The sequence below is a fragment of the Uranotaenia lowii genome, chromosome 3, assembly GCF_029784155.1.
Source record: "Uranotaenia lowii strain MFRU-FL chromosome 3, ASM2978415v1, whole genome shotgun sequence".
Taxonomy (NCBI): domain Eukaryota; kingdom Metazoa; phylum Arthropoda; class Insecta; order Diptera; family Culicidae; genus Uranotaenia; species Uranotaenia lowii.
The window spans coordinates 82,508,706-82,533,784 of NC_073693.1; the positions used below are offsets into that span (position 1 = coordinate 82,508,706).

Genomic DNA, 25,079 nt, shown 5'->3' on the forward strand with positions numbered 1-25,079 from the left:
ATGACTTTTGAATATATTTCAGATGCCACATGTCAACGATTGAAGCAAGGCATCATGCCATGTGAAGTTGAGGAGATGATTGTTCCTCAGACAGCTGTACTTGTTGGATTGCATCCAGTAAATTCAACTCACGACGAAGAGTTGGAATTAGGAAATCCAGAATAGTTATGAAAACATCTAAGTTGTGGTTCTTCACTAAATTGCAAGTTGAATAAAGTTTTCAACTGTCACTTGCTATCAATGCGGTACATTCTAAAGCCTGGTTTTCACTTCCCGTGAAAATGAACGTGAAAAAATATTATTTTGTCAATAACTCAGAAACGCGTCCCAACTAGTGTTTGTAACACGGTGGAATCGATGGGAAATGGTTGAAATATGAAAATCTAACTGGTCTTGTTGTTCAAAACTTTCTAGAAATGTTTTTATTCCGAATCTCCCGGGTTTTAATGCGGAATTTTCATCAAGGCGGAGAGATGGGAATAAAAACAGTTGTAAGAGGTTTTAAACAAAGATACCAGTTTGATTTGTTACAAAATCTACATTTAAGTCGCGTTATTGAGTTATTGACGAAATAAGATTTTTCACGCTCATTTTCCCGAGAAGTGTAAATGGGTCTTATCAAAGTTACACCACTGACCTTACTGACATGACACTTAGAACAAAAATTCAATTATTTTCTGTGTGATTTTGCCTCCTATTGTCGGTATTAGGAACAAAAAATTACCCGCTTTGACAAAAAATAGCCCGATTGTATCGTCTAAATTGTCTTTTTTCCTTGAAAGTTGAATGACACTTCACAACTGGGATTTCATCAAAAGCGATCGATGCGCACTCTCTAATCGATATTATGTACTGCTGAAAAAAATATCCAGCAAATGATCCCTGCAATTCATTCAGATTGTTTGTCTTCCAACCTGATTGGCATTTCGGATAAATAAATTCCAAAGAGAAAGTTTAATTTTATTTTCAATATATTTTTCCTAGTTGTTAAGAATTTTCCTTTTTCCAGAATAGTTTTCCCCTGCGTTATTCAGTTTTTTCGGGGAAAATTTGTTCACTTTTTTATGTGTTTTCACTTTTGAGTTAATATCCTGTTTTTATTTCATACGTTTGACCATTTACAAATACAATAATATGTTATAAAAAACGAGCTGCAGCTGCATGTTTGTTTGTTGATTCCTTTTTTACTCCTCAGTATCATCCACATTCACACTTTTTACCGACGAAAGCAAAACACATCGAAAATTTTACTTGGATTTGGTGCAGTGGGTGTGTGTTTTTTTTTGTAGTTTCCCTTTCTTTTCGATGGAAGTATGATAAAACAACAGTGTTAAAGGAGGATTTTTCAGCGGATTTCTTCGTCGTTAGATTTGATTATCAGATTCGAAGGGAAATTGTGATGGATTTTTGCGTTGCAATATTTACAAAAGCTAGGTAGCTAGGAAGGTATGCTTGAGGTTAAAGAGTTCAAAATTCGATTCATCTATTATACATACAAATATCTAGTAAGTCCAATTTCGGTTTACGAATCGCTTTCATTGTAAAGTTCTATAGGTATATACTTTTGAGGAAACCATAAATTTTAACTATCCGTTTTAGTACCGATTTAGTTTATTTTTAACTTTCGAGACTTTTGTGCCGTTGTTGTTTGCTAGACCGTGTAGTGTATACATATTTGATTATGAGACAACTCCAGAAACGAAAACCAAATTTCGGTTGAAAATAGTTGGATGTGCAATTTATGTTGAGGTGACAGAAATTTTCTATGATTCGTTATAAAAAAAGTGAGATAGGCATTTCGTTTCAACACGAAACTTTACCGATTCGTATTCTCTGAGAGTAAAATATTTTATTTACACATGGACAGTTATCTTTCGTGGTTGTTTTTTTTTTGATTCGGTGAGCTATTCGAAAGAACGAGTTTTGTGTCATTTGTATCGAAGCAAAATTTGACTGAATATGTTTTTTTGTGTTCCCTGTGTAGTTGATGTATGGTTTTTTCTATTGATTGTTTGGAATGGAATCAGACTGATTTCGGTTTAAGTGTATGAGTGTGAACTATTTTTGTCATGTTCTATTTTGAGGATTCGATCAGTATAAAAGCTACTGATTTGAGAGTATAAAAGTGTGTACTTTATATCGAGATAGCTATCAACATGAATATGAATTAAAAAAGAAGTTTCATGAACTGAGTAATTAAATTGAATGTCGACCGAATTCGAAATTTAGACAGTTTACCTTGAAAACCACCAATCTCGTGTGAGGTTTCATTACTTCGTATGAAACAAAATGTAAACATAGATTTTAATTATGGAAAAATACAAAAACTGACATAAACTAGTCGCAAATTCTTTCCATTTAGAATATTTGTAGCCTAGAAAGCATATTCTAAAATACAAATTTTAAAGTTGTTTTGATAACTTTTGCAGCACTTTTCTGTGAATTATTAGGATGTTTCATACGACATAATGATAGCTCACGTGAGAAATGATAATTCGTTAATATTAACGGTTTATTGAAACTATTTTAAAACCGGATTTGTCTTAAATTATTTTTCGGGAATTGTACTTTGTATTTAGCAAAAATTAACTTTAGGTGAGTTGTGAGGGTTTTTTTTACTACCTTACAGATTTGCGCCGAAGGGTTTCCGATTTACCCCAAAATTTCACCGATGACGAAATAGTCGTTAAGGCGTTTTATAAAAGGAGCTATTTTGCCGATTAAGATTCGCAAATTTCGAGACAATCAATTTTTACAAGATTTTTTGTTAAAAATCGTAATTTTCCAAACCTTTGAATTTTTTACAGTTTTTAATGTATCTTCAAAATAATTGAAAATTTAATAATCTTTTTTTCTCTAAGATTCGAGGAGAAAGTTTGAAAAAGTTGTTATTTATAATAGTTGTAAAATGCATGTTGACGTGTGGAAATTTGGAAATTTATTTTTATGGAGGGGGCATCGTTTGTAACACAATGTTCTCCATAACTTTTGAAAGAGTGAACGGCCAATTTAATTTTTTTTATCAATTTTTTTTCAAGTTTCAGACGATTACAAAAGTGTTATTTTTATATGTTCAATCTATTTTTTTGCAATTTTTTATTTAAGTATTCTAGTATTTTGAAGATTCCATCAGAAAGCTGATACAATACCAGTGTTTTTTTTCGATTTTTTCGTGACTACGATGTTATCTGATAAACATTAAAACCATTGAAAAATCTTGTTCTCTTAATGATACATTTTGTTTTTCAAATTTGAATATTTATAAACACAAAAGCAAAAGGTCTTCGTTTAAAACGCCTAGACAGACCTTTGGTACAATTTTTGGAAAAATCTGACACCCTCTGGCGCAAATTGTGCGTAACATGATTTTTGATTAAGTTGACCGTAAAACAAAAAAACTAAACGCGATTCACAAGGAAAAGAGATTATTTAATCTAAACGAGTTAGCATTTACTGGCAGTTCAAGGGGTTATGACACGACATCATGTGTTAATGGGGTTTCTACTAATTCTAGCATCCTCATTCGTCTATCGTTTTCTATTTTTCATCGTATTCGGTTGTTCCCTGGGGTTATCTGATTTTGATTTGCATTGTTTTCGTGTGTTTTTCGCTTATATTCGGTACTCTTTTCCGTCGTTGTTTTTTTTTGTCGAAAGTTACTTACTCCTGTTCTATTTTATTTTTAAAATAAATGCAATGTTCAAATCCTGTTTAGATTTTCGCTCTCTGCTATAAATTAAGACTAACATAAAATCACTGGGAATGAATTTCGATCTTACAACTAAAAGTCCAAACGAAGTCCTTTATCTTATTGCGAAAACAAGTTATTAGTCCTGTCGAAAATAACAGTTGGATTGCAAAACCAACGGATTTTTTTACGAATATCATTTTGCAGAAAAGTTCTAGAGCCTTGCCAAAGTTGGAGGTTAGTTTCCTTTTTTTTCGCTATTTACAGTACCACTTTTTCAGTTAGTTTAAATAACTTAAGTTTTGTCTAGAATCGGAAAACTTTCGTTGGCTTTTCGAACCATGTGGTTGGCAAAGTTTTTCCGTTCATTTTTAATATTTCATCAGTACGCGATGATTCTATTTTTATGGGTATCTAGGAATATTTAAAATAAGTAAATAAATACGATACTCTAAACGCTTAGAGATGTCACACTCTTTGCTGAGTGACATTTGTTAGTGTCGGATCAATTCGACTGACTTATATTTGCTAGAAGAGATATTCGCCGCAGTTTACACGCACAGTTAATACTACTCTTCTCGTATAATGCTCGCAGGCTTATTCGGTACAACAAACACAGAACGTGGATCGATACGAAAAAAAAACGAGACTTACATACAAGCTTACACGTTAAATTAATAATGACTAATCAATGCATCACTTTTGGCCGGATGAAGATTCTAGTCAATCTTCCCCAAAGCGAGCCTGTCACTGGTCACTCATGTTGCGCGGTCACATTCATCCTTTCTCACACTCACTCACTCACAGGCTATTAGCACTCGAACTCATTCGCGGTGATTGCACTCAGATCCTTCATCAGGCCCTCCAGATTGGCCATCTCCTGATTAAGCTCTTCTGTGGAAGTTGATGGAGCTAACCGCTGGATTTCGTCGGTCGAGTGCTGCACCGCTGGACCAGTTTGAAGCCGATTCGTGAGGGAACTGGTCGAGAGCGATGGTTTCTTGTATGGCGATGAGTTCTGGGGCCGGATCGTGACCGATGGGGTTTGTACTAAAATTTGAAAATAATAGTAGTTAGAATTTATATCTGTTGAGTCTAGTTTAAGGAGTGCAAAAAAGACTGATGAGGTGCGTTCTCACCATGCTTGCCTTGGCTGCTAATGATGGGCGTTGATGCTGGTGGAGCGGGAACACTGAAACTTTTCAACGGGTGTCCTTGACCTCGTTTTGGTGCATCTACCGTCATGCCTGGAGCGTAGGTGACGTTTGGATTGCTGGAAAAAAGAGATGGTTTAGTGATGTGAACTGCTGAAAAATGTTGTTGTAGGGAGCACTTTCTTGACAGTAGAACTTGGAATACTTTATTTTCTATCTTAAAAAAAAAAAAGACACACACCGTCTTAGCCGATTCAGGCTTACAGACTGAATAAATGACATGGACAACTTAAGATTAACATTTAATACCCAGTACCGAGATGGGAATCGAACCCATGCCATCAGTGGACCAGCGATTACCATCTTACCACGCTAACCACTCGACCACCGAGACGTACATTTTAACATCTTATTTAAAATAAAACCATCCCTATGGTTACATATCTAATGTTACGTAAATTATGTGTATGTTGTTATTTGTCCCATCGATTGCTTCGATTGGACAAATCTCAACACTTCTCCTCAACATTCACATTTGCAGTCTTTTCGGCGGCTCCTCCTGAAGATGTGGCTGCTCCTCTTCAACGCACGCACCAGACTTCAATTATCGTCTCCATTACACGACGCTCCCACCCTATTGCAGCTTGATGACCTTACTTCCGGCTTCCGGAACGACGATCTATCAGTTGCTCAAGCCCGTCGATCTTCCATGATTCCTGGCTCGACGACTTCCAACTGGCCTCCAGGTACGGCGACCTTCCAATTGGCTCCTGGTCAGACGCCCTTTCATGATCCCTCAGCCGGCGACCTCCATCTCTCGACTCCCTCGCTGCGGCTCGAAGCTTTCTCCTTCGCCTCTACGCCTTTCCTGAGGCCTGCGCCTCCCAGTGGTTCCAGTCCGACGAGCCCCATTTGGCTTTCCGGTCCGACGACATTCCGTGGCACCGGCTTGGCAACCTTCCGTGGTACCCCGCTCGCAAGTCCACCAGTGACTCCTAGTTCGATGACCACCACCTGGTTCCTGACTTGACGACGTGCCATAGGACTAAAAAAATCGTATTCAAATCGGAGCAGCCAAGAAACAAAACCGCGCGTAGTTCACAAAAGTTCTGACCACAGTAGGTTCGCGACTCAGCAAACACGTGATTGTAGGGGATTTTTTTCAAGGGGAATCCGATCGCCAGAAAATCGTGAGCGAGCCGTGGCAGAAAACCTCGCGAACCTCGCGATTCTGGTTCGTGAACCAAATTGGAAAACGCATTGCACACTTGATGGTCGTGTTTTCCGTTTCGTTATTTTGTCTCCACATGGTTGTTGATTGCGCCAAATGCAACGCGTGGACAGATGAAATAAATCGATTTTTCAAAGTTTTCATAACAATTTCTTGAAAATAATTTACAATGTTGTAAATTTAAACGATGTTTATAATTTGTGAATTGAACTTTGTCCTTTCTGATGTTAAAGAACGTCAAATTTGGCAAATTTGTATATAGAGTTTCGAAAGGATGCAATCTGGCCCAGTAACAGATAGAAAAAATATTGATTTAATTATCCGAAGGATAAAAAGTTCCTCCGCATCCTAAAAAGATGTATGGGGTGGGGAAAGGATAAAAAAAATACAAGTCCAATCTAGAAATGTGCTACTTCGGCATCTTAATTGTATACCCTTTGTTATTTTCAAGTTTCTTCCGAAGTTCAAATTGAGGAAGTTATATAAGTTTGGAATTTCAAATTTCATGTCATGGCAGAAAAAAGGAGGCATTAACCGTGCGATGAAGTTTTGAAAGCGAGGGAAAACCATTAAGATAATTAAGAATTTCAATGTTAACTCATTGCGGACCAAATACAAGATATCTTGTTTTTTCGCTTGACGCGTTTCCGAGCCTGAGAAACCGGGCAATTTTAAATAAAAACCTAGCAAAATTCGGGCAAATAATTTTAAAAATGTCCATAAATCCGAGCATTATCTGGGCTTTTTTGTTCATCAGAACTTATCGACAGGTTTTGAATCGTACTTTAAGATCCAAAACACTTTTCATGATTATTTTTTCTCAAAAAATTCCGTTTTGGAGGAGTTTGTTATTTTGATTTTCCAAATAAAGTGAATATAAACGGGCAAAATCCGGGCATTTTTCAATGAAATCTATTTCAAAATGTTGTATTGAATGTCCAGGTAAACCCGAATAAAACCGGGAAATCGGATAACATTAGATAAGAAAGAAACGCTATTTCTTCAATATTTTTTTTCAGTTTATGAGCAGATAATAATGACGAATAGCAGGAAAAAAAATCAACAAGCTCAATCAAAGGAAATCCAGGCAATAAACGTAGATTTCAAATCCATGAGTTTGATCAAGATCAAGTTCAAAATTAATGTTAAAGATGACTATAATTGAAAAATTTGCATTTAAATTTTTGAAAACTGCTTTTTTACTTCTGTTTTGAAATAAAAAAGATCTTTTTTTAATTCAACTGATTTGGGTGCAACGAAATATTGGTGTATTGCAATAAACTATAGCAATAGGGAGTATATGATCTCAGTTGAAAATGCATTTTTTAACGTTTTCATCTAGTTTTTCACGTTTCAGCCCGTTAGGGAATAGGCTTTTCAAGTGTCTGAACACGGAACAATAATGTAACCTCCATATTATAGCTATTTTCTATGGTTAAATAACCGTTTTCCTTAAGGTGGCCATTATGCCCCCATCTCCCCTACGATTTGCGATTGATATTTCAAATTCCTAATTTCAGCTGAAAATCCGAATGATGAACAAAATTTTAAAACAAATAATTCAATGTTCACGATTTAAAATTCATTTTTGAAAATTCCTTTTCTGGATTCAAAATTATACAATTGATTTAAAAAATTAGGATTGAAAATTCTTTCTCATAAATTCTCAATTTCATATTCGTGATACTGAATTTGAAACTGTAGGGGAGAATGAGGATACTTGATCCCTGGGGATACTTGATTCCTTAGCTATATCTCGAAACTGGAATGTCTTACAAAGATCAAATGTTCTAGAAAAATGTGGCAAAATGAGCAAAATAACAATGCTTGTAGTTTAAATTTTTTCACAAAATAATTGTTTGAGTAATTGAACTTTGTTTGAAAAATTTCACAAAACGTAACTTGAAGATCTTTTTTCATCACTTTAAAATGTTCCTTACATGGGGAAATTATGGAAAAAATATTTGTTCCAATGTATCAATCGTTCGAGCGTAAAATGAACTTCATAATGCCATATTTTCAAAGCAATGAAAAACTCTCAACTTTTTTCAGAAAAAGTTTTCTAAAATGTTGATTATGGGTACAATTGATCCCCTAGAGTTGGGTATAATTGATCCCCCTTCCAAACGGCATATTATTCGTCTGAATTGATCGTTATGATTGCTGATTATGAAATTACTAATATTTATCCAAAAACTAATATTTATCAAACAATTGTCTGAAGAAAAGAGCAAAAATAATTAATTTTCTCTAAATTATAAAAAAAAATAGCGCCTTTAAGTATGCAATGTCTTCAGCGTTGAGATAAAGTTATAGAATTTTCTTCTTATGTCTGCTATAAATTGTGAAATGAGAACAAACATGACCAAAATAGTCAATTAACATTCTATCTTGGGGTTTTGTTTGATTTTTATACAAGGATTAGGGCTTCCTGAATAAAAGATCAAGTCTCCTTCAATAGGGGATCAAGTCTCCCCTAACTTCAGAAAAATCGCAATTTTTTTACTCCCACGAAAATGTTTCTAGTTCATCAACGGGTTCAAGTATCATTCTAATTTTTGGAGCATAGAAACTTGAAGTTACAAGCTGTCAGAAAATGCCAAAGACGGCGAGTTGCTAAATTTTTCCAAAAATATATGGTGAAAATAAGAAAAAGGGATCAAGTATCCCCACTCTCCCCTACAGTTTAAATTCGAATTCTGAGTTTTGAAATAAGTTCTACGAATATTTGAATCTAATTTGTGGATTAAGAATTCCCAATTCAAATAGTAAAGTGTGACTTTTTCATTCAGAATTGAGTCATCAGAAGATCACAATTCTAAAATCAGGATTCCCTATTCCAAAATGAACTTTTGAATTTGGAATAAGCAATTTTCAATCATTAATTTGTTCATTCCAAACTCTATGCAAAGAGTGAGAAAATATAAATTTTAATAGCAAAATTCGTATAAGCGGATTCAGAAATGTTAAAATAAAATCTGGAAAACAAACTCCGTACTTACACTCAACCTCTACTACAGAAATGTAGTGTAGGCTCTAAGATTTGATTTGATTATTTATTCCTTAAACGGTTGTTAAAGATCATTATTAGGGCCTTCTTGTGTCTATTCTAATCCATAATTTTGTAAAAAAGCTTTGTTTAATTCAATTGACCGCCCAGGAGTTGACATGGCAGAATGAATTTGATTTAATATTTAGAGTTTCGTTAATCATAAAACGCTGTAAGTTATCAAAAAAAATATTTTTTTTAATTAACTTAAAAATAAAACTGAAATATTCCATACAATAATTGAACGAACAGTGGAAAATGAAGAACTTCCTGCTGCTGCTTGAAGCACAATTTATTACCCGTACGCGTACCTAAAGAGACGCACAGCCTGCCTACGGAAGAAAATCGAATAACCACGCGTTCCCTTCCAAAAAAAAGTTCATGAACCTTTTCGCTAAATGGTTCGTGAGCCAAAATCGCGGGGAAAATTTTCATGTATGTTACGATTTCCACGAGCGAGACAGGATTCAAAATCCAAAAAAAACGTCTGTTGGTTGGACTGCCTCGCTCGTGTTTCCTATGGCTCGCGAACCTAAGGGATTTTTTTTCACAGCCTGCTCGCGCTTTGGCGAACCTTTACGGGTAAAAATCGCAGACGAGCGGGAATCGCCACTCGTGTACACGATTTTATTAGTCCTTGGGCCCATGATACCAGCCCGCCAACCTTCCATGGCTTTCGGTACGACGACCACCAGTGAATCTGGCACGACGACTGCTTCGTTGTCTCAGCCACGCGACCTTCCATGGCACCGGTCCGACGATCTCTCAGTGGCTCCGGTCCGACGACTTCGTTTAGTTCCGGCTCGACGCTCTTCTATTGATCAACTCTTGATTCCGCTACTTCTCCTTTCTACTGTCCAAAGTGCTTTCAACAAGTTATGGGCCCAGCACTATTGGAAAGGAGGAGAAGCGGAATCAAGAGTGGATAGTTATTCAGACAGGAAGCCGATGGAAGGACAATGAGCCGAAACCAGGTAAAGTCAACGTCGGAACGGGAAGCCAGGTGGAGGTCAAGCAAGGAAAAACGGTTGTCGTCGGACTAGTGCCAAGGGAGGTCGTTGGGCCAACCCCATTGCGAGCTGCCCGGAATCCATAGGAAGGTCGGCGAGCCGGGAGCCAAAGGAAGGTCGTCGTGCCATTGGTGAGGCGTCGGGCCAATAGAAGAGCGTCGAGCCGGAACCAAACAAAGTCGTCGAACCGGGGCCACTGAGAGGTCGTCGGACCGGTGTCATGGAAGGTCGCTGGACTGAGACAACGAAGCAGACCTCAGGAAAGGCGTCGAGGTGCAGGAGAAAGCTTCGAGCCGCAGCAAGGAAGTTGAGACCAGAAGGCAACCAAAAAGGTCGTCAAATCGGAGCCACTGGAAGATCGTTTGATCGGTGCCAGCAAGAGAGTCGAGGCCAGATCCACTGGTAGGTCGTTGTACCGAAAGCCATGGAAGGTTGGTGGGCCGGTATCATGGGACGCCGTCAAGTCAGGAACCAGGTGATGGTCGTCGAACCAGGTTCCACTGGAGGACTTACGGTCGTCAAGCCGGTGCCATGAATGGTTGCCGGACTGGAAAGCCAAGTGAAGGTCGTCCCGCTGGACCATTAGAAGCGTCAGGACTCAGGAAGGGCGTCGAGGTGGAAGATAAGCTTCGAACCGCAGCAAAGGAGTCGAGACCAGGCAGATGGAGGTCGTCGGATGGAGTCAGATGGAGGTCGTCGGATCAGGGATCATGAAAGGTCATCGGACCAGGAGCCAATTGGAAGGTCATCGCGCCAGATCGCGGTAGAAGATCGACGAACTGGTGCCATAGAAGGTCATCGAGTTGCAAGAAGGGCGAGAGCGTGTTCCGATGCGTGCGTTGAAGAGAAGTTGCCTCGGAGGAGCCGCCCGAAGGCAGTTAGAAGGCTGCAGAATGCGTGTGTTGAGGAGGAGTGTTGAGATTCGTCTCAACAAATGTTGAATACTAGCAAATGTTTTCGTGTCTATTTAAGACTACGGATAACAATCGCTAAATATTTTAAACTAAATGGAGCACTTGCGTATTGGGAGTTGGGACGATTAATTTCCTTGGCCATCGCAAGAACTTAATCCGTTGCATACCACTCAATGTCATTTTCCGTAATAGTAAGATGTCTAAGCCGATCAAAACATTTAAGTTGGATAAGGGATGATAAGATGCTATTTAACAGGCTTCCTAGCTTCCTGTAACCCGTTGACTTACCGTAGAATATGTAGACTGGATACAGAAGGTGATCCAGCTGCGGATCCTTCTTGTAGTTCTAGTCGTCGATGCTATTTTCTATCACAAATTGGAACTGCCTTATTGATTAGACTTTATGACCAGTCCGTTAATAATCCGTAGAGATATATTTGTATTCTTTTATACTTCATAAAGTTAACCATTTCCGTTTTCTTTGTTCCAAAATTACATTTTGTTGCACTTGTGTTAATTTTACTTCCGAGGACTGACCAGATTTCTTTAACTTAGATTTAGGGTGGTGAGGTTCAGCCTCTGGACCTCTGGCTTATAAGGCATACATGTTAGCCATTAGACTTAACGCCCACCCCCGGGCGTTTCCAGAGGTTCACCGAGCGTGCCGATGCATTCTCCAACAAACAGAGAGTCAAAAAAGGATAGCGCTTTTGCGCAAATTGTATGAACATGACGGGAAAACAGGGTGGGCAACAGTTGGTTGGTACAGACCGTTTTGGATATTTCATCATGATGCCTGCACGCGGAGCAAAGCCAACTCAATCTGTAGTTTGCAGTTACAGAGAAGTGTTGGCAGATAATATGAGTCGTTTTACTTTCCCAGTTAGGGAATACGATTGTGTTATAGTGATAAATAGCTATCGCTGAAGTAATATACTGGAGTTAATAGACCATGCTAACGACAACTGAATAAAGATAACTCTATTCCACCACTGAAACCTGCGTTTTCAACAGGTGATGGGCCCAGATACGTCTGGATTTTGATAAACAAGTTAGTGAGAAGGGTGCTCTCAAAATTATCAGACTTGCGGTTAGCAAGTGCTCCAGCAGCCAGCGCAGGAAGACCAGCCAGAGGACCATCGCAGAGGACCAGCCAGTAGTCGAAGGAACGCCAGCGCAGACACGAGCCAGCGAGACATCCAGGCCAGCACAGAGGTTCCACCAGGGGTCGAGTTAGTGGAGGTTCGTGGACCGAGGGGGTTACTCTCGATGCCTTCAAGAGCCGCGCTGCGGTGAACATGCGTGAGCTCACGTCCAACGGCCGAGAGGAGTCTCAGGATCCGCAGCCGGGCTGCGCAGAGGTGGACAGATCCAGCTGGAGCAACACCCCGGATTAGTTGCGTGGTGCTGATAACCGAGAGGGCTACTCTTGAGCTTTGCTTGTGCACTATGATCAGCTCGCAAGCTGAACCAGCTCGGCGGATCATCAGCGCTGAGGCCATGAGATGCTCCAGGTCAGCCAAAAGGTACCACTGGAGTGCGAGGCTGCGAAGTCGGGTTATGAGAGGGTTACTCTTGATGCCGTCCCGAGAAACGTTGCGGTTAGCAGCGTGAGTTCATTTGCGACGGCCGAGAGGAGGACTCTCGGGAACTTCAACCAAGATGGGCCAGCGTCGAAAGCTACATATCCAGCTCGGATCGGACTTTGGAATACGCTGCAGTTAGCACGTGTGAGCTCATCCAAGCCAGTAGTAGTTTTGAGAAAATGGTTTAAACGATGGTTAGCCGTTCTGCCGAGCCAGTTGCATCAGCAAAGAACGGAGAAATCTGGAAAGCCTCCAAAACTAGAACAATGCAGCATAATTGGGAAGTCAATTGTTCCAATTATGTATACTATTGGATGTAGTTGTGGTCCCATGTTTGGAGGAAAACTTACTTTCGGTCAAAAAGTGAACCGAGAACGTGCACGGAGTGCAAATCGCATTAAGACTTATTCTTCTTCTTCATCCCTTCCCAAATCCTGACATTCTGTCGATCCATTCGCCATTTTTACTTTGACCCTCGGCCCTATCAAACTTGTTAAAGTAAATGGCCTTCAATGAAGAACAATTTGAAATGAAATTTAAAAAAAATAAACATTTCATCAAGACCGAATATCAGTGCTGTGGTTAGCGTCCTCAGCAAATACCAGGCCAGCCTGACGAATCGGCATTGGCCTAAAGCGTGTTTTGCGATTCCATCGACGTATCGGATATACAGATGCAGATTATGCCGATGATTCCGATGACCGAAGATCTGTATCGGGTCACGCTTACAACACCTCCGTAAATCTTATTTCGTGGTCAACGAAACGTCAGCAAACGGTCAGTCTATCATCGATCGAAGCTGAGATAGGAGGTCTTTGCCATGCAGTCAAAAAAGGTTCAGGTTAACAAACATCCTGAGTGAATTAGGTGTGGTTAGCACTCTTTTCACATTAATGAAGGACAACATCCCTTGCATCCAGTTCCAGGAGAAGGCGGGGACCCATCAGCGGATGAAGCATTTAGACGTGAAGTATGCGTTCATCAGGGAGTTCGTGAGAAGCGGTGAGCTATCTTTGCGACACATTCTACTGAAGATCAGCAAGCTCAGGTTTACGAAGGCGTTACCGAGAGCGAGGCATACGAAGCTGTTCAGCATTTTCAATTCCCGAGTAGAGGGGAAGTGTTGAAACTTACGATTTCGGAAGACCGAAACATTTCTGCAGAGGAGATTTGCTGCTCTTCCGGAAGACCCAAAATAGTTTGTTAAGATTCTCCACATTGTTGTTTAATTGGCAATTGCTAACAATAGATCAATGATGGCTGATAACAGTAATGATGATGTTTACGTTACATTCATGTTGACATCATGATGCATGCACGCGGGGCAAAGGCAATAACTCAAACTGTGGTTTGGAGTTACAGAGTAGTGTTGGCAGATAATGCAAGTGTGTAATAATGATAAATAGCTATCGCTTATGTATTTAATAGACTGTAGTTTAAGGACTATACTAACGACAACTGAATAAAGATAACTCTATTCCACAGTTTTCAACTAAAGGTATACATGACCTTCAGTGAAAAACCTCTCGAAGGAAAGTTGAGTTAACATTATTCTGAGGTCACACCGTTCCGTTGGCTCCATTTTATGTAGTAGGTACGTACCTGTAGTTCCCCTCGTAGGTGTAAGGGTTTTCGGGCGTCTGAACCAGCGAATTGGCCGGCGGCAGCTGCGGCGGTTGTTGCAGCAAGCTCTGTTGCGAGAGCGTTTGCTGCTCCAACGATATATGTGGCCGGGCGGCCATATTATACTGGGTCCGGGGATAGTGAGGCCGTTCCATCGTCGAGCTTAGCGGAGTGGTTGTTCCTTAAGAAAAAAAAATTGTATTAGCTTTTGAATTAATGTTTAAAAAAAAATGAAGTCTTACCAGTATAACCGGGAACGTAGGTCCGTTTGTCCAGGGAGTTCGTAACGTGAGAAATTGGTGTTTCATGGTCGAAATCTTGACCGTTGACCGATCGTGGTAACGTCATGGCTCCACTGCTAGACGCCCCTCCATCGATGGAACCCGGTGTGGTACTGTGTTGACTTTTGTCCATATTTTTTAGCTCCATCTGATCGTGGTGGATCCAAAGGTCCGGCGGTTTGATGATTCCGGCGTTGTTCTTCTGGTAGCTTTTCTTTGCGTGTTCCGGTGTTCCTTCGGGCTTCTTTCGACACAGTAGGATGACCACGGAGATTGCTGTTGCAGCTGTCAGGATTGAGAAGCCGGTAATCATGTAGACCAGCTCGGTGGAGAGTGTGTTTGGTATCTTGAGATCTTCGCTTGAATCGATATCGGCACCGGTCACCTGCGATACCATGGCCGAGAATTGACCATAGCCTTTGGAATTTCTGGTTTGAACCTTGAAGTAGTAGGTTTTGTGGGGTTCGAGATTGATGATTTCGGCAGTGGTCTTGTCTCCGACAACGGCTTCTGCATTCCAGTCGCGATCCCGTTTATTCGGGTCAGTGGTGTAAAGGACCACGTATCCCGTAATTGGACTGTTGCTGTGCTTTGGAGGTTGCCACTCCAACAGGGCAGTTAGAGGGTTTCTTTCGTCGTAGGAAACAGTGAGATCTCTTGGAGGGGATACTGGCGATGCTTGTTGGGTAGAATTTATCACCGACATTGACCAAGCGGACTGTCGATGTCCCTTAACAACTTTCACTGCAAATTCATACTGCGTAGTCGGTCGAAGATCACCAATCATGCAATTCAGGTCCGTCGTATTGTAGTACCTGAATCTGGTTGCCGATGTTGGGGTGTATTTCACAACGTAATAGCGATTGTCGGTAACGTGTTGACTTTTGCTTAGAGTCGTGTCCGTCCAGTAGACTACTATCGAAGTGCCGGACATGGGAATGGCCCGCAAACCAACAGGTACTTCAAGTGGCGTCGGTGTTTCGATGGGTGAATCTTCCCTCGTTCGAACGGTGTCGTAGATTGGAGGACCATCGCCCATGTTGTTCCTAGCTCGTAGCGATATCACATATTCTGTGTTCGGCTCCAAGTTACGGAGCTCAAAGGTACGAATGTGTTCCTCTACGTCTGTTGTATCTTCATCCGGGATTCCTTTACCCCATCCCAGGATGTAGCTCCGTACCTTAATTTCCTGATGAACTGGAGATGCCCACGAAACAGATATGCTTTCGGCTCCAGGGTGTGCTGCAATTGAATACAGTTTAATGATATTTATGTATAAGAGGAAAATTTCACTTTGTAAACTTACGTTTGATCCACCCCGGTTGACCGGGAACTTGAGATTCGTCCAGATCGTTTTCGAAGGTTTCAATATGATGCCATTCGGTAAACGGACCTGACCCGTTCACCGTCATCGCGGCAATTTTGACCTGATACGCCGATAACCGTTCCAGGTCCTTAAGCTCCCAATGCCTAACATTTGCAGGAGTAGTTTCCACCTGTAAACCCTTCTTATTCTTCCGGTACCGAATCTTGTACCCTGTAATTTGACCATTGCGATCTTCCACCGGTGGTGGCTGCCATCGAATCGTAACCGATGTTGAACTAGTAGCTTCCAAGGTGACATTCGATGGCGGTTCCGATGGAATGGAAGAATGAGTTTTCAGTACGACTTCGTGTGAAGGGTCGCCCATCCCCATCGTGTTCCAGGGAACGACGTAGATTGTGTATTCGGTGTACGGTCGAAGTTCGTGAATTACAATATCAGTGGAAGTCGTATCACTATACATCTCATCCCCGTTGTCTATCTCTGCGTAATATACGCGATACTTCGAAATATCGGCAGTCGTTATCAGAGGTGGGTCCCAGAACAGTTGAATTTCCTTATCGCTGATGGCTGAACCTCGGAGATTTTGCGGTGGTCCAGCGATGTTCTCCTCCGAATGGGTTCGAACCTCCAGAATTTGGGATGATTCTCCCGAACCGTGGTTGCTGTTTCCGATCACCCGGAACTGATACGTCTTTCCCGGTAGTAGCGATTGAATGTTGACTTCCTGTTCATCTCTTGACTTGGTTGTGATTTTCCGTTCCCTGAGAAAATTAATTGAATTGTGATAAATTCTATTGAATTAGGATCAAATAGTTATCTGGGCCCAGATTAAAAACTGGTTTTGAATAAGTCATGATAAATTTTAAAAAAATTAAATTTTGAATAATTCTCGTTCAATACGGAAGAGTTTTTAGAAATATTACACACATATAAATAAAAAACACTAATTTAGGCGCTCAATTCTTCGAATCAAGTATAAACTCAGAATTAATAATGTTGATTTTTGTTTTTGGTTTAAACCTCAGATGTTTTGCCTTCCCTCAAGTCGTAATTTATGTGAAGGAAAATTTATGCTGAAATTGATGAGAACTTTTAGACTGAAACAATACGCCTGATGTGTGCTAGTTTCATCAGTCTAAGAACTAATGAAAAACTGCACTTAAGTTTGAATGACTGAAAACGTACCCCGTACAGGATATTGAAAAAAAATTACATTTTTTTCAGATTTAGATGATTATTTATTGCACATGAGTTTTTTTTTATTTTTTATTTTTTTTTTATTTATAGAAATTACAGTGAGAGTATAAGTTAACCAAAAAATCGTGGAGAGAGTCTAGCCTGAAATTTAAAATATAAGCCAAAATTTATTATAGGGAACACTTGCTGGGATCACAAATTTGTATTTTTATTTTATTTACCCTAATAGCATTAAAAACTAAGCCGCAAATGGCATCTACGGCCTTGATGAAAAAAAAATTATGTATTTTTGGTTTAAGCTAGATCATTTGAAAATTAAGATTTTACACAAGATTCAAAAACAACTCTTCGTTATTTACTGTGTTTTTGAGAAACACAGTAAATAACACGGCTTTTACCCGCGCTTGACTGGATATTACACAAAATCTTGAAAAAAATATTGTCAGGACCTGTAGCCTAGATTTCGTTGAAAAATGTCCGAATTTTACTCGGATCTATTCACTTAAGCTGAAAATTCACACAAAAGATTTCTGTTTTTGCTTCAAAAACTAAATGTTGTTGGCCAATTTTATTAAAATTATCATGTGAAGATTTTCAAAACCCTTAAAAATGATTGAAAATCTGCTGATGTGCTCAATGAACAAAATGTTCCAGGTGTTTTTTTTTCCATAATTTTAGTAGAATAATTTTTGGGTTTTTACCAAATTTGCCAGAGTATTGCTCGGAATTTGGGATGCAAATTTCCAAATCACCTGCCGGATTCTGCCCAGTTTAAAAAAAAATCTTGGAATTGCCAGGTCCAGATTAACGCGGAAATAGTTTTGGAAACCTTTATGTAGACTCTCTCTCTTTCCAGCGCACTATTGGCCAAAAAAAACCATTAAGAACTACTTTTTTTCGAATTAAGTGCGCTTAAAAAACAAATTTTCTGTTTGATCGAAGAGTAATCTTCACGTCATAAAAATTCGAATTCCACATTTTTGAATTTCATTATTTTGACATTCCTTCGAATGCAGATGATAATCTTAGAAATTAGCGGGATTGATTTTTGGCAAACATTTGCTGACAGTCATCTTAGAATGATTGACAAAATTTCTGTCAACACTCTTTTTTATTTCTGAGAGTTCGTGATGAAGGTTTTTTTTTGTCAAATTTATTGGTGTAGAAAACAAATTGAAAAAATCGTCCTTAAATAGTTAACTTTAGCATCAAAAATTGTAAGTTATAGTGATTCCATAATATTCACATACAAAACACTAAAATTTATACTATTTTATACGTAATGCTAATTTTCCGAGAATTGTTCGCTGTAACTAACAGCCACGATAAAGGGGAAAAAAATTACTAAGAAGCTTTCAGAAACGTTGTACAATGATCTCAAATAATAATTAAATTTCGAATTTAAAGCACACTTAAACAAAAAAAGCTAATTGTGACCAAAAATCGGGTTAATAATCAATTTCAATGTATTTTGTTTTCCTTTGCTTTTGAAGGAATTTCAAAACATTATTGCTTATAAATGTGAAATTTAAAGTTTTGTGCACCCAACAAAGAGGTTGCAAAATTTGATATTTATTGATACTTATGTAACTGTAATTTTTTTCTTAATGATGATAAAAAGCTTGTAATCCCAACACAATCATGCATAATTTTTTCAACTCGATTTTTGTAATTTCGTTTTCAAATTGAATTATTATTTTAAATATTAATTCGGATCAGGCCCGTGCGAAGAACCCGTTCATGGGGGGGGGGGGGGTGAAATTCAAATTTAGCTAAAAATAATAATAATACCAAAAATGCACAATTTACAAGAAAATGAATTCATAACCATTTTTTTACTCATGATTATCACACAAACTCATAAAAAAAAATTTACTGATGAAAAAAATCAAAAATTTTCAAAACAAATCACTATGACAATTTCAAATCAATGATATTTTCGGTAAGTCATTGATAAATTTTTCAAAATGATGTTCCTTAGGCTGAACTAGAAATTTGCTTAAAAATAATTTTTAAGCAGTTTAGTTTTCAAATTTGAAATAAATATTTTCATAACAAAGATTTAAAAAAAATCTGAATCCTAAAATAAATGTCAGATCAGGTAAAACTTTAACCATGATAAATTGTTAGGAAATTGACAATAATTGTTATTTACTATTCATCCTAATTTATGTTTCTTTTTTTCATTTTCAACTGAAGGGTTGATTGAAAAATTCCGCTGTAGTGTTTTGAATTTGAAAAACAAAATCGCGATTTGAATGTGAATTTTTGATAAGGAATTAAATCAAGTTTATTTTTTTAGTATAAATAAAATCAAAATTGATTAATACAGACAAACTAATCGAAAATATTTCTTAAAACCTAAAATGTCTTTAAAACTCGATAAATTTATTTCAAAATTTAAAAAAAAACTGTACTATAAGATTTGGTTAAATAATTTAAAAATTAAAAAAAATGAGGTTGAAAATGATGGGGTTTTTAACATTAAAGAAGGATTTGTTTTTCTATAAACACGACATATCATCATATCAAAAACTTATTTATAGAATGAAATTAATAACTCAAGGGAACAGCATTTTAGTGCTTATGTTTTTAAAATTGATTTGGTAGATTTTAGCGTCCTGAACTCGAATCTTTTGTCAAATTTGAACTATCACATTTAGCTTTGATTATATGAACTTTTAAAATGTGTCAGTTTTTAGTGAAATCAATCATTGATAACTGTTTAACTATCAAACCTACATTTAAGAAGAAATCTGATTGTGATTCGTTTATTATATTTCATTCAAATAAGCATGCTTGGCATCGCTCCTCAGATTAGCCCGTTCAGAGTAAGAGTGTGTATTTTTTTCGCTGTGCTCTTCCCAAACGGAGAATCTTTAAAAAATGCTCAGTTACCTCCAGAGCGACCAAGCGTCCACCCAAGTGTGGGCAAGAGAAGCAAGCAAACTGATGAAGTGCGTTCTCGGTGCAGATAAATTCGTTCGCACCCGAGCGAAAGAGAAGCTTTACAGAAAACTCGGTTTGTCTTCATCGGTTGCGTCTGGATCGATGTTTCGAAGTGCGTCAGAATTTACAATGCAGAACATAGATCTAACGGAACTTAATTAATAACGCCAAAGGTAGTTGAGATAGAATGCTGGTGTCTTCGACAACTTTGCTCTGTATAATAAAGCGCATATTTTGATATGAAATATAAAGTTTAGAGGTCCACCAATAGCGAGATATAAATCATAACTTTCTTGTTTAGCATTTTGGAGCTTAAGTTTCTTCTACAAAGTTATTTACCTCAATAAAACACACAACTTTGTTTAAAATGTCAAAGTTCTACAATCTTAACCCAAGGAGATACAGTTTAATTTAAAAAAAAACTTGATGATCAGCTACGAAAGCTTTCTTTGATCGAAAAATATCAAAAGACAAAGATTTTTAGATAATTTTAGTAAACGTTACTTTGCGAATTGCTGCTTTTGTAAATTAATGCTACCCACGCACGATATTAAAAGTACATAAACTTAAGTATACAGCAATTTGCGGATGCCCGGATATTGTGAAAAAACTACTTGGATTTTGCCCAGTTTCATCCACATTATTTGGAAAATGAAGCAAGAAAATCGAATTCAGTTAAAAATTGTTTGTCAAAAATTGGATTTGTGAAGGTTTTTTTCATCAAAAATCAAACCAAAACTTTCCTGCGTATGCTTTAAACATAAATTTAACACTGCTGATGCGTTGCGACACAAAAAATGTAAGTCGTTTTTCTTCACTATATAAAGGTCTGGAATTTTTTCAGATTTGGTCGGATATTGCTCGGTTTTTGGAATGGAGAATTTCAGATTATTTACCCGGTTTTCACCATGTTTTTCAAATAATTTGCCAGGAGGTGTCCGGCCCGGCTACGTACAAAAATAGTTCATACATAAACCTACATTGGACCTCTTCGACTGATGCAGGCTTTTTTGAAGAAAACATTCCTGCATTGAAATCTTTCTGGCTTGATACACTGAGCTACACAGCAGCGTCGCTAGAGCACAATTTTCTAGCCAGCTCCTTCTCTTTTCTTTAGAGCGAGCGACGTCCACCCGACCGTCAGAGAAACCGCAATCGGGCGCACTCGGCAAAAAGATTTGTGAACGTTGATCGGCTGAGCAGTGCACTTGGAAACCGAAATGATAAAAGTGTAATTCGTTCTCTGCTCTGTTCTGTTTGCGAGGAGTTGGACAAGCATGCAAATAAGAAATAATATTTTGATGATGAAGATGATGCATTTTCTAAAAAAGTAATATTCAACAGTTTTCAAAACATGGGAAAGATATCATTACAAGTAATTTTGACATTATTGTCAGAACCAAATTCCATTTGGTTCAAAACTTCTTTACAAATTCGTTAAATGAGAAAAAGTAAACAAATAGAAAACTTATATTACTTTTATCGCAGAACTCAAAGTGACTTGAAATTTTGATGAAAGTTGATGATCTATTCAAATCATTTATTTCAAAATGCTATGTTTTTGTTTTCAACTTTTGCTTTCTAAAATAATTTTAACCTATTTTGAAAAGTTATTTCAATAACAAAAGCTGATAGAAAAATTCCATATTTAGATTCAGGGCACTCAAATTAGTCAAAATTACGTTTTAAATTCATTGCACCTCGGAAAAATGTAAATTTTTCGACCTTGTGTAATTAACTAAACCTGCTCAAATGTGATGCTGAGAAAAACAAAAACAATTTAAAATTGAGACTGAAATTGGTTTCTTAACCAAAATTTCATATCAGTGTAACATTTTTAAAGACATAAATTATTCTATTTCAATCAATTTTTTAGTAATAAATTAAAGGGTTTAAGATTTGAGAATTTTTTAACCCATTCTGTGAGAGTAAAACGCTTGTCACTTGTCGATGTATAAGATTAGTGTTCGATTGATTAATTTTGAAGTTAAAATGGTTCGCTTCAAACTTGGTTCTTGTTTAGTTACACTTCTGCACTAAAGACGAGGTAGGATTTTTGTAATTCAAGTTTATAGTTTCAATACAAAAGGTTTATCAAAATTTACAATAAAAAATTAGTATCAATTCAAGAACGTCATATAGCGTCATTAAATTAAATGTCTAGTCTTGAGATTTAAGAGTAAATTCCGCCGGAGGCGAGCTAAATTTCTGACTTGCTTGTTAACACTTATTTTTAAACACCTTTTAATCTGTATTTTTCCGATACTACGGTGAAAATTTTACTTGGAAAAAATCTCCATGGGGGGGGGGGTTAAACCCCTATCCCCCCCCCCCCCCCCGTTCGCACGGCCTTGATTCGGATCATTTATTATTGAATTTTTTTATTATTTTAATAGAGAATACTCGTGATGAAAACATTCTGATATCTGATTTTTAATTCTGATTTCAGAATCTAAAATAAATTTTAAACTTTAGAGTTCGTATAAATTTAAATTCGTACTTATCAAAAAATAATTTAAAACATTTGGTGATTGTGAAGATTTGCACCTTATGAAAAAAGATTTTTTTAGAAGTTGAATGATATTCAGCAGAAAAGTTTCACGGTTTAATTATTCAGTTTTGAGGTCATTTACATTAAGATTTTTTTGTATTAAATTGAAGCTTTTGAAAAAACATCCAAAATTCTTTCAAATGAATTTTTAGAGTTTGCTCGAAAATATAAAAAAAATTAGCTCAATTGAAGCCCTCATAGTCGAAGGGGAATAAAAGCCAAAATTTTTGATTTTGAATTAAGTTTACCAATTGATATTCCTTATCTTACACTATCTCTGGTGCAAAGCTAAGTTTTTTTTTAAATATTTTCATAAACACATTTCGATTAAATTTAAAATGTTAGAATTCAATAAATTTATTCGAAACTATCATTGGAGCATTTATCTTCCTCTGAATTTGACCACCTTGTTTGCGGTTTAAATCTGATTAGCGGTTAAAATCTCGATTCTCTATTCACATTCTAGGTTTTAGTTTGAAATTTGGCTCTTGAAAAAAAAACTGAAATTTTTATGATGTGATACAATACAAAAAAAAAATGGAATTCCCTGCAATTTACTTTGAAGGAAGATTACATGTTTGCTTTTAAGCTAAATTTTTTTTTAAATGCTGTGGGTTATTTTTTTGTCAACTCAAATTCCAATTTATATTTGTGATTTCTAGCTGAATTATGGCTGAAATCTTGAGCTATCATACAATATAAAAAAACTGCTATCTCTCACAATTTGATTTCTTCAAAGAAATAGTCATCTTAATGATTTCTTCAAGAAATCTTGATAATTTCTTCTTCGTTGTGAACACATTAACGAGCTGAATCCTTATCTGAATTTGGAGTATTAATTGTAAATCTGAATTCTGAACATGTAATCAAAATTTAAATTTTGGATCTGTTTCCGCATTGCAATAAGATTTCAGATTAGAGTTTAAAATAAGAGCAACAAATTGAAATTTGTTTTAGAGCCCTTAATCATGAATCTATCATTTTAATTCTGATTTTTTTTAGGTTTCGTCCAAATTTATAATTTAAATTATATAGTTTTAATCATACTTGCGAATCTCAATTAAAATATGAATTTCGATGCATCTGATTCTTGGATTTTTTTTTAATTTTGGATCGCAATTTTGAAGCTGAAGCTAAGGTGTTGTTCTTAATTTTGTATAAGATGTTTAAGAATTGCTAATCTGAATGTGAAACAAAAACTCAGGATGGTTTCTTTTTTTTTCACATTCGGGAAATAATGATTTGATCATAATCATCTAAATATGGAAGTGCATATAAGTTTCGAAAACCATGAACCCAACTTTGAATGAAATGCGAAACAAAATTCCACCGATGATTTCAAAACAGGGTTTCAATTCTGTTAGAAAAATAATGATTCAAACGGAAAATCAAAAATTCTTAAATATTAGGGAGATCAAGGAGTCTATTCGAAAAAAAAATGCAAAGCTTTGTTTTGTGATTGATTTTGGAATACATGGATGGAAATAGATAAAATTTTCATCTAAGCGTTCAGAATTTTATGTTTTTGTGATTTTTTTTCATGTGGGTTTTGAGATATCGTCCAATGAAGCAGTTTTTCGACTTTAATTTTTGAGGAATATGTGCGCCATCTATAATACATACTCTGAACAACCCTTTGTCAAATCAAGACTATTTTTGATGACGTTTACTGTTTACTATTGCTTGATTTCGAAATAATTCCATATTTTTTATTTGGTCGAAGATGTAACGAATTTAGCCGATTGTCCTCCTTCGTAATGGCACGATTTTAGATCGAACTTAAACAAAGTATAAACTTTTTGGGACTTATTGAAGTGCTATGTAGGAAAAACAGTCGCATTTGGAGGCAGTTCTCTTTGTATATTTATTCATTCATCGTGTCATTCGTTATGAAACACTGAGTGATTTGAAGTTTCTACAGATCGTTAGCCTCCTCAATTACTAGATATCAAATTTTTCAATTTTTTTTCCTTGTTTATCTCCGAAAAATATAGGTGAGACTCGTCAACGAGAAGTTGTGGCTGGAAAGCTGTGACCTTTAAAGAGTTCGTTTTGCTCTCAATTAAGAAATTTTTCAAAAAATCTCCCCACTTGCAGTCCAAATATTTTGCGCACAGTTTGGCCACCGCATTTTTTTTATATTTACCCGGTGGCAGTTTTTGAAACTTGTTGAAATGATATCAGGCCTGATTATTAGCCAACTAGACGAACTAATCCGAGAAATTATCCTTTTTTTTATCACTTCCTCTATTGATATCTTCGGATCGAGCTTGAAAAAACCTCTCACATTCCTTAACTTTATGGAATCAACCATCTTCACTTTTTTATTAAATTTTAGCTCACTATTGGATCCTCTAGGACTTTTTGAACGATTGTCTGTGTGAACTTTGGTCCAATAGTTGATTTCCAGTGGTTTTCGGGTCTCCCATTGGGACTTTCCTGGATTTTTCTCGATCCTGCCCAAAAAATGTTGTCAATGAACTTCAGTATTGGGTTACTAATTGACCACTTGACTCATT

The 25,079-nt window shown here is 37.1% G+C and overlaps 1 protein-coding gene across 3 annotated transcripts in view; it reads right to left on the reverse strand.

Moving 5' to 3' along the window:
* Positions 1 to 953: 953 nt before the first annotated feature.
* LOC129756378 (neogenin) overlaps positions 954 to 25,079 on the reverse strand; it is a 502,299-nt gene continuing 478,173 nt past the window's right edge. For 2 of the 3 annotated variants that reach the window (XM_055753237.1, XM_055753235.1), the window contains exons 6-10: positions 15,843 to 16,624; positions 14,498 to 15,778; positions 14,235 to 14,436; positions 4,828 to 4,961; positions 954 to 4,738 (exon numbers count right to left, since the gene is read on the reverse strand). In XM_055753237.1, coding sequence (XP_055609212.1) covers positions 4,500 to 4,738; positions 4,828 to 4,961; positions 14,235 to 14,436; positions 14,498 to 15,778; positions 15,843 to 16,624 — 2,638 coding nt within the window. In that variant the 3' untranslated portion in view covers positions 954 to 4,499. The remainder of the gene's footprint in view (positions 4,739 to 4,827; positions 4,962 to 14,234; positions 14,437 to 14,497; positions 15,779 to 15,842; positions 16,625 to 25,079) is intronic. The other variant, XM_055753236.1, reaches the window with a different exon arrangement.